At 30.1% G+C, this 13137-nt stretch overlaps 1 protein-coding gene across 1 annotated transcript; it reads left to right on the top strand.

Annotated features, from left to right (window-relative positions):
• Positions 1-2303: 2303 nt before the first annotated feature.
• LOC114740228 (3-ketoacyl-CoA synthase 11) lies at positions 2304-5743 on the top strand. The gene is made up of 2 exons (XM_028928349.1): positions 2304-3232; positions 4681-5743. The coding sequence occupies exons 1-2, from the start codon at positions 2438-2440 to the stop codon at positions 5485-5487; spliced, it is 1602 nt and encodes a 533-aa protein (XP_028784182.1). The 5' UTR covers positions 2304-2437; the 3' UTR covers positions 5488-5743.
• The last annotated feature ends 7394 nt before the right edge of the window (positions 5744-13137 follow it).

The raw sequence follows: 13137 nt of genomic DNA on the forward strand, positions 1-13137 counted from the left end.
TTTATTTTATGATAAACTCTTGTTATTAATATTATAAACACGGTACAATTCATTTGTTCTGATTTCACTGGTTATTAAATATATAAGACTAAGTATAATATAAGTCGATCGTGTCATAAAAAAGTATTTAGCAAATTTTATTACAAAAATTTTATAAACTAAAAAGGAAGGTTGACCGTAAGGTATGTGCAGACGCATGCAGGCATATATAGTCTAAGCGCAGCAATATATCGGTCACCAAAGTTACCAAACAGCACCAAAATTTCCTATTAATCCAAAAAAGTGTATTAGTATTTCCATGCGCTTATATCTAAATTAAAAAAAAAAGCAATAACGGATAAATAAATTGACGTGCATTAATTAATCACTTTACCCCCACGCCATCAATAAATAATTAAATTTAACAAAGTATTAGTAATATAGGAATAAATTAAAATAACCGTTATTAACAAAGACAGAGTGTAAATATGGAATAAGCCCATAGTATTTGTGGTTAATAAGTAGTGTATGTGGTGATGTATATATTCATGGACTATGGTTAATCACTTTATCTCACGCCATCAATTCATAATTACTTTTTTTTAAACTTTACTCGCTATTAATCGAGGTTCAAAGTTGATAAAATTAAATCACATCATTAGGGGCAAAGCTGAAAATTTTATTAATTTAGAATAAATTTAATGACTTAACTGCTATGTGAGAATTAGTTTAAAATATCTTATTATAAAAATTAAAGGGAGTATGATACTAGTTGGCAAAAAAAGGGAGTATGATATAAATAAGCTATAGTTTCAAATATTATTGAATTTGTCGGCAAAAAAATTATTGAATTTAATTGAAAATATAATTCTTCTAAGATTATCGAGAATGGTTTTCAACTGAGATTAGTCATCCATTAAATTTGAAAACTTTGACCTCCTACTCAATCCAATCAAAGTTCATGTATGTGTAGGTGCTGCATTAACTATTACATATACTCTCTTCGATTTTTATTATAATAAGACACTTTCAAGTTTCAACTAATTCGTAAGGAAGAATAGTCAAAAATTTTGTATAACTAAAATTTTTACTCTCCAATCAAAATCAACCTATCTTAATTATTTTTAATTTCTTTTTTATATAATCTTTCTCTATAGTAGTACTACTTTCCAATATTTCTCTACTTATGTCAAAAAAATAATCTTTCTTTACAATACAATTACCAAGGGCATTTTGTAGAAGAAATGAATTTAATGTTGTTAAGTTTTTTCAAAGTGACTTATATTTTAGAACCATAAAATGAAATCTTTTAAAAATGCCTTATATTAAGAATAAGAAAGAGTATAGACTTGATGGCGAAAAAAAGGAGTAGTACTTGATTCAACTTTGTTAATGTAAGAGAGATGATGTGTAAAAAAAGAGAAGTACTTCTTGGCCAGCATATAATTAACGTAAAAACACATAATAAACTAGATGAATTTCGAAGATCCAACTTACTTACATTTTTATTTATTACTCCTCCGGTCCTTATTATAAGACCCAATTTGACTTTTTATTTGGTCCTAATTATAAGACCCCAATCCATTTTGTCTCTTATATTTATGCATTTTTTTCCAAGATAATCCTTTTAATAATAATAGTTTTAGCCAATATACTTAATTAGCAAGGATATTTTAAGAATGATAACACTTATTTATTATAAATAACCAACTTAACTTACTTTCTTAATCTCCTCAAATAAGTCAATTGGGTCTTATAATTAGGACCGGAGGAGTACTACCTCCGGTCTTAATTATAAGACCTTGTTTGTTGACTATAAACAAGATTTTATAATTAGGACAGGAAGTAGTATAAAAAATAAAATAAAAAAGTGAACCAAAAAAAGTATTACTTTCCATTTTTAATGTAAGATTTAGTTTATAATTCAAAACTCTAGACTAAATCTTATATTAAGAATATAAGGCAGTAGTAGTATAATTTATAAAAAAGATCAGCAGTATTTCAAAAATTGTAACTTACACACACATGACTTGATGGAGTATTTCTTTTTTGGCCATCCAGTTGGAGTACTTCATAGTATAAGTGTACATTTTTAATATATATATATATATACACACACATATACATAATATGGAAGAGTAAAATAGAGGAGGAAATATGGGGTCGATATTGAAGGAGGATTCAATTGTTTCTCGCTTTGTGTAGCAGACCCAGTTGTGTTGTGCTGCTACACGCAGACGCTGCAATTAAAAGTTCGTTGGGGTAGTTGCATCCACTTCCCTCCCCCCTCTCTTCTCTCCCTTTAAATATATCCCTCCTCTTCCCCCATCTTCACCATTTCTCTTCCTTCCTCATTTTCTCTCACCTCTCTCTCTCTCTCTCTCAAATATTTCATCTCCTATCATTCGACCTTCTTTCAAATCCACAAATACTTAAGTTCCAGCTTCCATCACCAACCATGGCGGATCCTCAGCTTAATCCTCACCAGAATCCTCCTTCTTCTGCCTCCATTTCAGTCGAATCGCCACCGTCCAGATCAACTTCCAAGCTTCCCAACTTCCTCCTCTCCGTCCGCCTCAAGTACGTCAAGCTCGGCTACCACATCCTCATTTCCAACGCCATGTACCTCATCCTCATCCCCATCCTCGCCGCCGCCTCCGCCCATCTCTCCACCGTCTCCTTCCACGACCTCCTCCAGCTCTGGGAGAATCTCAAGTACAATCTCGTCTCCGTCACCCTCTGCTCCAGCCTCATGGTCTTCCTCGTCACTGTCTACTTCATGAGCCGCCCGCGAGCCGTCTACCTCGTCGATTTCAACTGTTATAAGCCCGAGGCGGAGAGGATTTGCAGCAGAGAGATCTTCATGGAGAGATCTAATCTTACGGGTTCATTTACGGAGGAGAATTTAGGGTTTCAGAAGAAGATTTTGGAGAGGTCGGGATTAGGGCAGAAGACGTATTTGCCGCCGGCGGTTTTGAATGTTCCGCCGAATCCGTGTATGGCGGAGGCGAGGAAGGAGGCGGAGGAGGTTATGTTCGGGGCTATCGATGGGCTTCTGGAGAAGACGGGAGTGAAAGCGAAGGATATTGGGATTTTGGTGGTGAATTGTAGCTTGTTTAACCCTACGCCTTCTTTGTCCGCCATGATTGTGAACCATTATAAGCTCAGAAGCAACGTTCTGAGCTACAATCTGGGTGGCATGGGTTGTAGTGCAGGCCTCATCTCCATCGACCTCGCAAGACAGCTTTTACAGGTAAAAGTTAATTTCTCAGAAACTCCATCTTTTCTTTCTCATTCATTTCAACGTTAAATTATCCTTTTTCAATCTCTTTCAATCGTTTTTTAATCCCATAATTCTGAAAATAATGACTCAGCATGAATATTAATCAACCCTGATTCAACTCATGGTCCTTCAATCTGACAGTAGTCTGCTATAAGTTTTATTCATTTATTTATTTTTTTGGTTAAAAAGTGTAACTATTATATAAGGTATGTTTTCACTTTTCTGCTAATAATTTAAGTTAGAGCAATAGTTGGATTTTTCTTGCCGTCTAAATATATATATATATATATAGTATCTCAATTTTACCTATATAAGGCCTAAATTCAAAGATAGTTAATGAATAACTCGACTTGACATCAATTGTGTGTTAATATGTTTATATTAGTAACAATATCTTCAATATTAATTAACTTATTAATTAATGATAACATATATATAGATTCTATAATAAATTGTGTTATAAATTACCCGCCAAGAATTGTACTATCTATTTTCCAGAACGTCTAAAATATATATAGATATACTATATAAACCCTATAAGTTTACTATTGACATAATTAATATTAGTTTGAGTTTTGCATGTTGTGACGTTGAATATAATTTAGTATTAATATTAGTATTAGTATTAACCAATAATCCATATTATTTGTCTCTCATAAAAATATGATCTATAAAAGTTTAAGAATGGAGTGAGATGCAATATAAGAAAGGAAATACTACCCAATTGTTGTGAAGAATTAATTAATTGCTTGCGCAAAACGGAAGTGATGATGCCTAGGGATGGGGCCCACAGGATCTGTGTAAATGACAGTTGGTCACAAGCGGTGGGTGTGGCCCCAGAGAGAATGTGGCCATGTCAGTCCAGCTGGCCCATATTCAAAGCCCAGGTTGCTGACAGTTTGGTTAGGTTAGCCACCCCAATTAATACCCCTTTCCCCAACCCTTCAAGTTTCCCCTCTATATTATTTGTTATTATCTAATTATTATTTATTCATTCAATATTTTTATCATATCTCTATTTTTGGACCCGTTTAAATTGCTTATAAATTTCAGGAAAAAATTACTCCGAAGTCCTAAAAAAAGATAATTATTAAAAGGTTCTGAAATATAGTGTCATTTCCTGCCTTAAAAATTTGAAACTTATTATTACAAGGTGTCCAATTATTATGAGAATTTGTGGTAATGATCTTCATTAATTGGGACCTTAAAGCAATATAATTCACCCTAAATTCTACTTTTATCCTATTTACACCGTCAAGAAGCTTTAGGATTTTTTTAAATTCTCGTAAAAATATGTTAAAAATGACGTGCATATACGATTGTTGTAGTGGTACGTTTTAAATCATAATATTAAGATATGAAAATAGCAAAATTATAAAGAAAGGGAAAGAAACTAATGTTCGGCAATGAATGTACAGGTGCACCCAAACTCGTATGTGCTGGTAGTGAGCATGGAGAACATCACTCTGAATTGGTACTTCGGCAACAACCGCTCCATGTTGGTCTCTAACTGCCTCTTCCGCATGGGCGGCGCCGCCATTCTCCTCTCCAACCGCTCCTCCGACCGCCGTCGTGCTAAGTACCAGCTCGTCCACACCGTCCGCACCCACAAGGGAGCCGACGACAAGTCCTACGGCTGCGTCTTTCAAGAAGAAGACGACACCAAACGCATCGGCGTCTCCCTCTCTAAAGACCTCATGGCCGTCGCCGGCGAAGCCCTCAAGACTAACATCACTACCCTCGGCCCCCTCGTCCTCCCCATGTCCGAACAACTCCTCTTCTTCGCCACACTGGTCGCCAGAAAAGTCTTCAAGATGAACAAGATCAAGCCTTACATTCCAGACTTCAAGCTCGCTTTCGAGCACTTTTGTATTCACGCAGGAGGTAGGGCAGTTCTGGACGAGTTGGAGAAGAATCTAGAACTTTCTGACTGGCACATGGAACCTTCTAGAATGACTCTTTACAGGTTTGGAAACACTTCTAGTAGTTCTCTGTGGTATGAACTGGCTTACACAGAGGCCAAAGGGAGGATCAAGAAGGGTGATCGGACATGGCAGATTGCATTTGGGTCCGGTTTCAAATGTAACAGTGCCGTGTGGCGTGCGTTGAGGTCCGTTGATCCTAAGAAGGAGAAGAATCCATGGATGGATGAGATTCATGAGTTCCCAGTTGAAGTGCCTAAGGTGGCAGCCATTAATAATGGATCTCATGACTTGCAGAAATAAATTAAATTAAACCGATTAAACCTTGTTTTTTCATTTTTTTTTTTCAAAAGGGGAGGGGATATGATTGATATATGATGAAAATTAAATGACGATGGTGATGATGATCTTTAGGTAGTAAGACAAAAGAGAAGACTTACTCCCAATCTTAGTTGTGTTGTCAATTGGATGGTTTATTGAAGTTGGCTTTTAGGGTTTGTCTGTATACAATCAAATTGTTGCTGCAATGGAAAATGATTATTCTTCATTTCAATTGATATGCGCTCATGTTGTAGCCCTAATGTGTATGTGCAAATAATATATTTTCTTGTCATAATAAAAATGCATAACACTTTCAAACAAAGAGATAAAAAAATGTACATGTGCAGATATGAGTGGTGGGGGACTACTTCCTAAAAGAAATATCAAATTCAAACTTTGTAAATAAAAAGAATGAATTAAAAGAATTTTTTATAACTGTCTCTCGACCCTTGATCTAATTGAAATGAGATAAGGTGCATAAATATCTAATTCATGAATGAGCACCCATCACCTGAAAGTTTTCTTGGATCTTATATATATTGAAAGTTTATTTTCGTAACAGGAATATCCCAACTATTATTTGCTGTTAAATTTGATCGTTAAATTATGTGGTTTAACTAGAGTATTTAATGATCAAACTTCATAATGAATGACAGTTCAGAATGGAAATGTTACGAAATAAAACTTTCAAAGCATATAAGAGTAAAAAAAAAAAAATCAAATGCTGGATGCTCTTTTATGAATATTTCTGGGGTATTTAAGCACATTATCTCAATTGAAATCCATACTAATGTGTGTTAATTACTAGATATTAGATGGCTTGTTTTATACAAATATACTATCTTCGCTCCTAAACATATAAGATCTAGTTGTTAGTGTAATTTGTACTATAGACTAGATCTTATATCTAGGAACAAAGGTAGTATACTCCTTATGATCCTTTTTTATAAGAGCATGAAGTTTAAATTGCCTTTGTCCTTTTTATATGATGCTAATTAGGGTTGTATAAACATTTAATGTGTTTTTACTATTTTTACCCCTAATTAATTTTATATATTGCATTAATTAAAACTTTGGCGACTTGGCATACTACGTTCTCTTTTATATATACTTTCTTTCATTACTATTCTATTTCTCTCTCTTATTTACCCCCTTAAGAAAAAAAAGCATACTTGAAATTTTTTTTTGTTTAACCTATTTATTACTTTTAACTAATTTTAACTGTCTTCTTAGACCATATAATTCAGTTACTAAACTCTTATAAAAAAGAGCGCAAAGAGTCATTTTTATTTTGGGCCGGGCATATGTGCTAAAAAGAAAAGGATTTTTTTTTGGGTAGGAAAAGTCAATTTATGTAACAGTGGGGTCAAAATTGGTGTATTAATTCAGTCAAGCAATTAAGCTTAGTTAAAACTTAAATGTAAGCATATATTTGTCTGTGAGTACATCTGTATTTAATTCACCAAACTTGTGGTCAAAGTTGGTAGATTAATTAAGTCGCGTAAGCTTACTTAAATCATAAGCACTAATGACATATGCATTAATTAATGTTACTTAAATAACTTAATCTGCCCAAAATTACCAGGAAAGTCATAATTTCTCAATTATTGGTGGGATAATAAAGAGGACTCCTCCTGAAAATCTCCTACTTAACGTTTATTATTGCATGCCAAAGATAGGTAAAGTTAGGTGGGATTAAATTATTTATGGACTTGGCAACCATATTGGTTTGATTTGAATAAAAAATAACGTTTTGTTCCTTTAGAGAATTGGTCCAAATCATCAGCATATTCTCTAATGGTTCGCAGTATCTTATTTAATCATATGATATAGTAATCTCTCCACTTCTATATATAAGCAATACTTTTTCACATAAAGTTAATCCTATATATATAAGCAACACTTTGTATTTGTTTAAAAATTTAATACACTTTTTGTAAATTTGGCTAAAGTATATATTTGGTCTTTTAATTTTGTACAAAGTTTTAATTTGATCCCTTAACTTTAAAAAGTATGCTTTTAGTCCTTTAACTCTAAATTTTTTAAAAAAAATGATGACATTAAGATATTAAACGTTGATAAAATATTCTCAAGTACTAACATATTAAGTTTAATTTTCAAAACATCCATGATTGTTACAAAAAATCATTACTAAAGCTAATGATTTTGGGGTTAAAGGACCAAATATATGCTTTTTAGAGTTAAAAGACCAAATTGAAATCTTGTACAAAGTTAAAAGACAAAATGTATACTTTAGCCTTTTAATTTTTACCTCAAATTAATTATATGCCTGCTCTCTCTTTTTTTCCCCCACTCATTCCCTCTCATTATTATTTTCACATATGAGGATATGTTAAAAAAATTACTTCTCTTACACATTTATTATTTTTAACTAATTTTAATCAGTATTTTTTTCTGTTTAATTTAGTTAATCGTTGCTTAAATATGGTACCCCAAGGACTAGTTTGTTAGATTACAGTTTATCATTGAAAACAAAATTATGGTTCATCAATTTCTTTCTTCTTTTTTTTCAAAGAGGTACTCATTCCAGCCCATGTCCTTTTAATTAATTCACAAAACCCAAAAAATTATATTTAATTATTTTCAATTAATATGCAGAAATTTTGTAACATTTTTATTTAAAAAAAATACCCCCATCGGTTAATGATTAAAATTTGATATGTAAAGATAAAAATCACCCTTTAAATAGAGAAAAAATAAGAAAGAAAAATTTGATATAATAGGGGGAAAAAAGGAAATGAAACCTTATATTTGTGGTCAAGTCAAAATTTCAAATGAGCCTTAAATTTAAAACTAGAGGAAGTAGGTGATATCACATAAAAATTATATTCGAGTATAATCAAATGTCACGTAAGGGGTATAGCTCTATAAATGTCAATTTTCCACGTGAGCCATGCTTGAACTTGAAATTTAACTTATCATAAAAAATAATAATACAGAACGTAGAATATATTACACATACATATTATAAAATATCCTACTGTAGTGTATCATGTCAAATATGTACATCCCATAGAATACATATTATTTTCTTTAGACAACAGTATAACATAATTGAGCAGTAATCAAAAGAAATTAAAAAAAAATAATTGAGTCAGATACTTGAAAGATGCCAGATTAAAGCTCCTCTTGTTTACCTCTTTTAATATTGTTTTGACATTCTTTAACAAAAATGTTGTTCAACCAAGTCATTTGAAATTAAACTTTAATGTTTTGTCACTGTTCGTTGGGAAGAATGAACTCGCATGGCCATTGTATCTACGGAGAATTGAATACGTAATCTCATGCTTAAGCAAAACTTAAGATGTTAAGTGTTAGTTAAGTCAAATCATTCCGATAAATTAAACTTTGTTTAACTTTCTAATTTATTGATCGACGTATTTTAGGAGCACATGAAAAGGTATATATGATATATCTCATGGGGATGCCTGATTGTGTTGGAATGAGGTACTGCTTTCAATCCATAAGACGTCTTTAAAAATCTTTTCATGATCCATAATATGAATATGGTTTGGTTAAAAAGAACGACCTTCTCTTTTTTCGTAAGCCATTTTTAATATTTTTCTCAGAATGAAATAGATAAGTTCAAAATTGAACACTTTTTCTAATAGATGAGCGTGAAACATAAACCAATATTAAACAAGAGTAATGTAAGAGCAATATACCCAAAAAAAATATAAAAACAAGAGTAATATAAAGAAATACCACGATCTCTATTATAATATACTTCCTAGGAAGAATATGTAGTATTATCAGAAGTCACTAAGCAGGATATTAATTACGTTTTTTAGATTGTGTTTATTTAAAGCTTGATGCAATTTTTTTTTCCATTTCTTAAGATGTAATTCATGATAATAAAGATAATTTCTTTAAAAAATTCATTTTCAAACAAATTTAATCACTTAATCATTTTTTCTTAGTTCTAGTAAAGTAGTTGGGATGGCTTAAAATAGAAGTAAGTAGAGAGAATTACGATGAGATTTTAATAAAAAAATAATTATTAAAAAATCCTAATAATAATTTAAACACTCTATAATAAAAATTTCAGAATAAGAAACGACAACTTTTAAGATTTATTTTATAATTATTTTTTTTTTTGGAATCCCGTTATAATTCTTTCTAATAAGTGGCACGATAAATAGTTTCATATGGTGCCTTAGTCAAAAACTTTCGTTTGCAAGTGTCTTTAAAAGAAAAGACCACACGTAGTATTTGTCTCTGAAATTAATTACTAGGCATGGCAAATCATCATCATCATCAAGTGGCTTTTGCTGCACAGGTAACAGTTGGTAGATTGCGGTCCACCTCCAACCATAATGGAAGCAACTGTAGACATAAATGCTACGCTCTTCACGCTTCAAGAAAGAAATATATTGATTCATTATTTCGCGTATAAGAAACAATCACTAAACTCACATGTTTTAAAATATTAATTAAATTTAATTAAAAATAATAAATATATAAGATATATGTATTTTAATTATACCATTGTTTATAAAGAGAATATATGAGAAATAATTAGTATTATATATTTAATGAAGATACAAATAAAAATATTAGTTTAAAATTTTAGACAAAGTAAATTTATTTCTTATATTTAGGGACACCACTATAAAAAAAATTATTTTTTATAAAAATGGATGGAGGGAGTATTATTATCATCATTTCACCCCCTTCATGTAAGCCATTCCTGTAAAAATTATTTGGTTCACAATATAAATCATTTGGAGAGTAATAAATACCTATCAATTTCGTACTGCTAATTAATGTTTAAATTTGACTCCTTACATTTTTCTCCTTTAGGCAAATTTAATGAATTAATTACTATTTCTTGATTGACTAAAATAGTTTTTTTTTGCCAATAGTTCTAATTACTCTTTTAGTTCTATTTATAACGTAGAAAAAAAAATTCTATTTCGTTATTCTATTTATAAGTTACTTCATTCAATTTTTAGCATGAATATACTATTTTATCTTTTATTTATTATAGTGTATATAGCTTTTTTAAAGTATATATATTAAGTAGAGGTACAATTGAAAAGTTATTATATGGGGTTAATATAACTTTTGATCCCTAAAATATGAAATATAATAACTTTTGATCCCTAAAATATGAATCTATTTTAGTTTTGGTTCCTCAAATTTTAAATCTGTGGTTTTAGTCCCTAAAATTTTATCTGTCTTAAAATGTTAATCCTTGACAATGCAACAATATTAAAATCTGTTAAAATATCATCAATTACATTAAACGTGGTGATGTGGACTCACTAGATAACATCTAATTGGATATTGCGTCGATAAAAGAGTATAGAACAATGAATAGCTCCTAAAAATGAATAGTGAAGAAAAAAAAGCAAGAAGCTAAAGAGCTGCATTTTTAGGATTTGTTTTTTTCCCTTTTTGTTATGCACAAAAGATCTAGATAGGTGTCATCTCTTTAACACTATTTATGAATATTCAGTAGATTTTAATATTGTTACACTTTTAAGGACTAACATTTTAAGACTAAGTAAATTTCAGAAATTAAAATCATAAGTTTGAAATTTGAGGGATCAAAACCAAAATATACTCAAATTTCAAGGACAAAAAAATTACATTAACTCTTATATTTTTATAAAAAGTTAATAGAGTTTAATGTTTTTTCTAATTTGTGGTGTATATATTAAGTGGGGTGAAACTAAAAAGCTATTATATTTTAGTAAAAATTTAATTAAATTTAAGATTTTTTTTGTTTGTATAAAACACGCTGAAAATATATTATCAAATATATTATAAATAGAACTAGAATACCAGTCAAAGTAAACTACTATGCTCTTTTGATTCTATTTATAAAATAGAGAGAAGTAATTTTTTGTCCTATTTTATTATTTATAGGGTAGAGAGAAAATTTTTATATGAAAGTATAATTTTATGTTTTATTTGATATTATGTTGATTTTGTACTAATAAGGTATAACATATATTAAATAAAAATAAAGTTGAAAAATTATTAAATTTTAAATAGAAGTTAATGAAATTTAAAGTTTTTCTTAATTTATGTGAATCATATTAAAAGTAACTTATAAATAGGATGGAAAAAGAGAAAAATATATTAGATGGAGGTAGCATCACCATTATTATGTATCCTGATATGCATACCTTGGGAAAGTAGATTAAATAGCCTTAATTATCCATCATAAGATACATTGAATGGGAATGGGAGTGGGACTATACGCGCAATGCATGCAGCATACTTTGACTTTGTTGTACATACTATATAATTGGTTGGCAGAAAATCATAAAGACTCGAAGTCAACATTGATTATTTATAAAATTCAAGGAATATAAAATTAGACACAAAAGCAACAAACAATGGTTATCGGATGCTCCTCTCAAGAACTATATAATATACTACCTCCTATCTTTAGTATAAGATCTCCTTTAACTTTTATTTTGGTCTTAAATATAAGATCTCAATCCATTTTATATATTATATTTATTCTTTTTTTTAAGATAGTCCTTCTAACAATGGTAGTTTTAGTCAATAAACTTGATTAGTAAGGATATTTTAAGAAAGACAACACTTATGTATTACAAATAACTAATTTAATTTATTTTTTTAATCTACTCAAATTAGTCAACTAGTTCTTATATTTAGGACTGGAGGTAGTAATATAAATACTCCTTCCATTATGAATATTACCCGCATTTTTATTAATTTTGGCCCTAATTAATTTCTCTCATACCTTCTCTTTTAATATATTTTTTTCATTTTACTCTCTATTTTACCCACTTATAAATGAAGACATATTTAAAAAATTGAAAAAAGTTTTCTACATATTTATTACTTTTTAATTATTTTTTTATAATTTTTTTAAATCACACAATTTGATTATTTGAAAGCACTATATGTGAAGCTGATGACTAAAACAAAAACAAGTTGATGTAATATTTTTTTGTTTTAGAATGATATTTATATATATTTATGTTGCCATGGGTCTGTGAATGATATCATGATTTTAAACATGTTTAACTTATATTAGGCTTCATAGTTCGTTATCGTGTGATATTATATTTTGTATTACAAGCAGCTTTTATACTTTTTTACACTTTTTAAGGATATTATCACTGTATCCAAGATCAATTTCTTCCAACAGAATTTACAGATTTATTTGAGTTATAGACATGTCATCACATACCTATAGTTCTTGTATCACTTTCTTTCGGGAACACTAACGTAAGAGTTTGTGGGGTCATTACTTTAAATTTTAGACATATTATCATAGATGTTTAGTTCTAATGATCTAGGAAAAATGACAAAATATACACGTTGAATTTCAAAAAGAAAAAGGAAAACTAATTTGAAGATCCTTACAGTTTTCATCAGTTTTGGATCAGGTCCTTATTTTTTTTTTCTTTTTATTGGATCCTTTAATTTTATAATTTTAAATATATTAGTCCCTTAGAGTTAAATCTGTTAACAGTGTTAAATTTTCTGTTAATCCAAGTCTGAAACATTTTGCTTTCACTCTGCTTCCACCATATCTAACCAAGCTCTCCTCTCTCCTTCACTCTTTCCATTATTCTATCTCTTTATCCACCATCTCCCTACTGATAATTGGCTCATCGTTGC

Source organism: Neltuma alba, unplaced genomic scaffold (assembly GCF_004799145.2).
Source record: "Neltuma alba isolate B1F8T4 unplaced genomic scaffold, ASM479914v2 tig00003082_pilon, whole genome shotgun sequence".
Classification (NCBI taxonomy): domain Eukaryota; kingdom Viridiplantae; phylum Streptophyta; class Magnoliopsida; order Fabales; family Fabaceae; genus Neltuma; species Neltuma alba.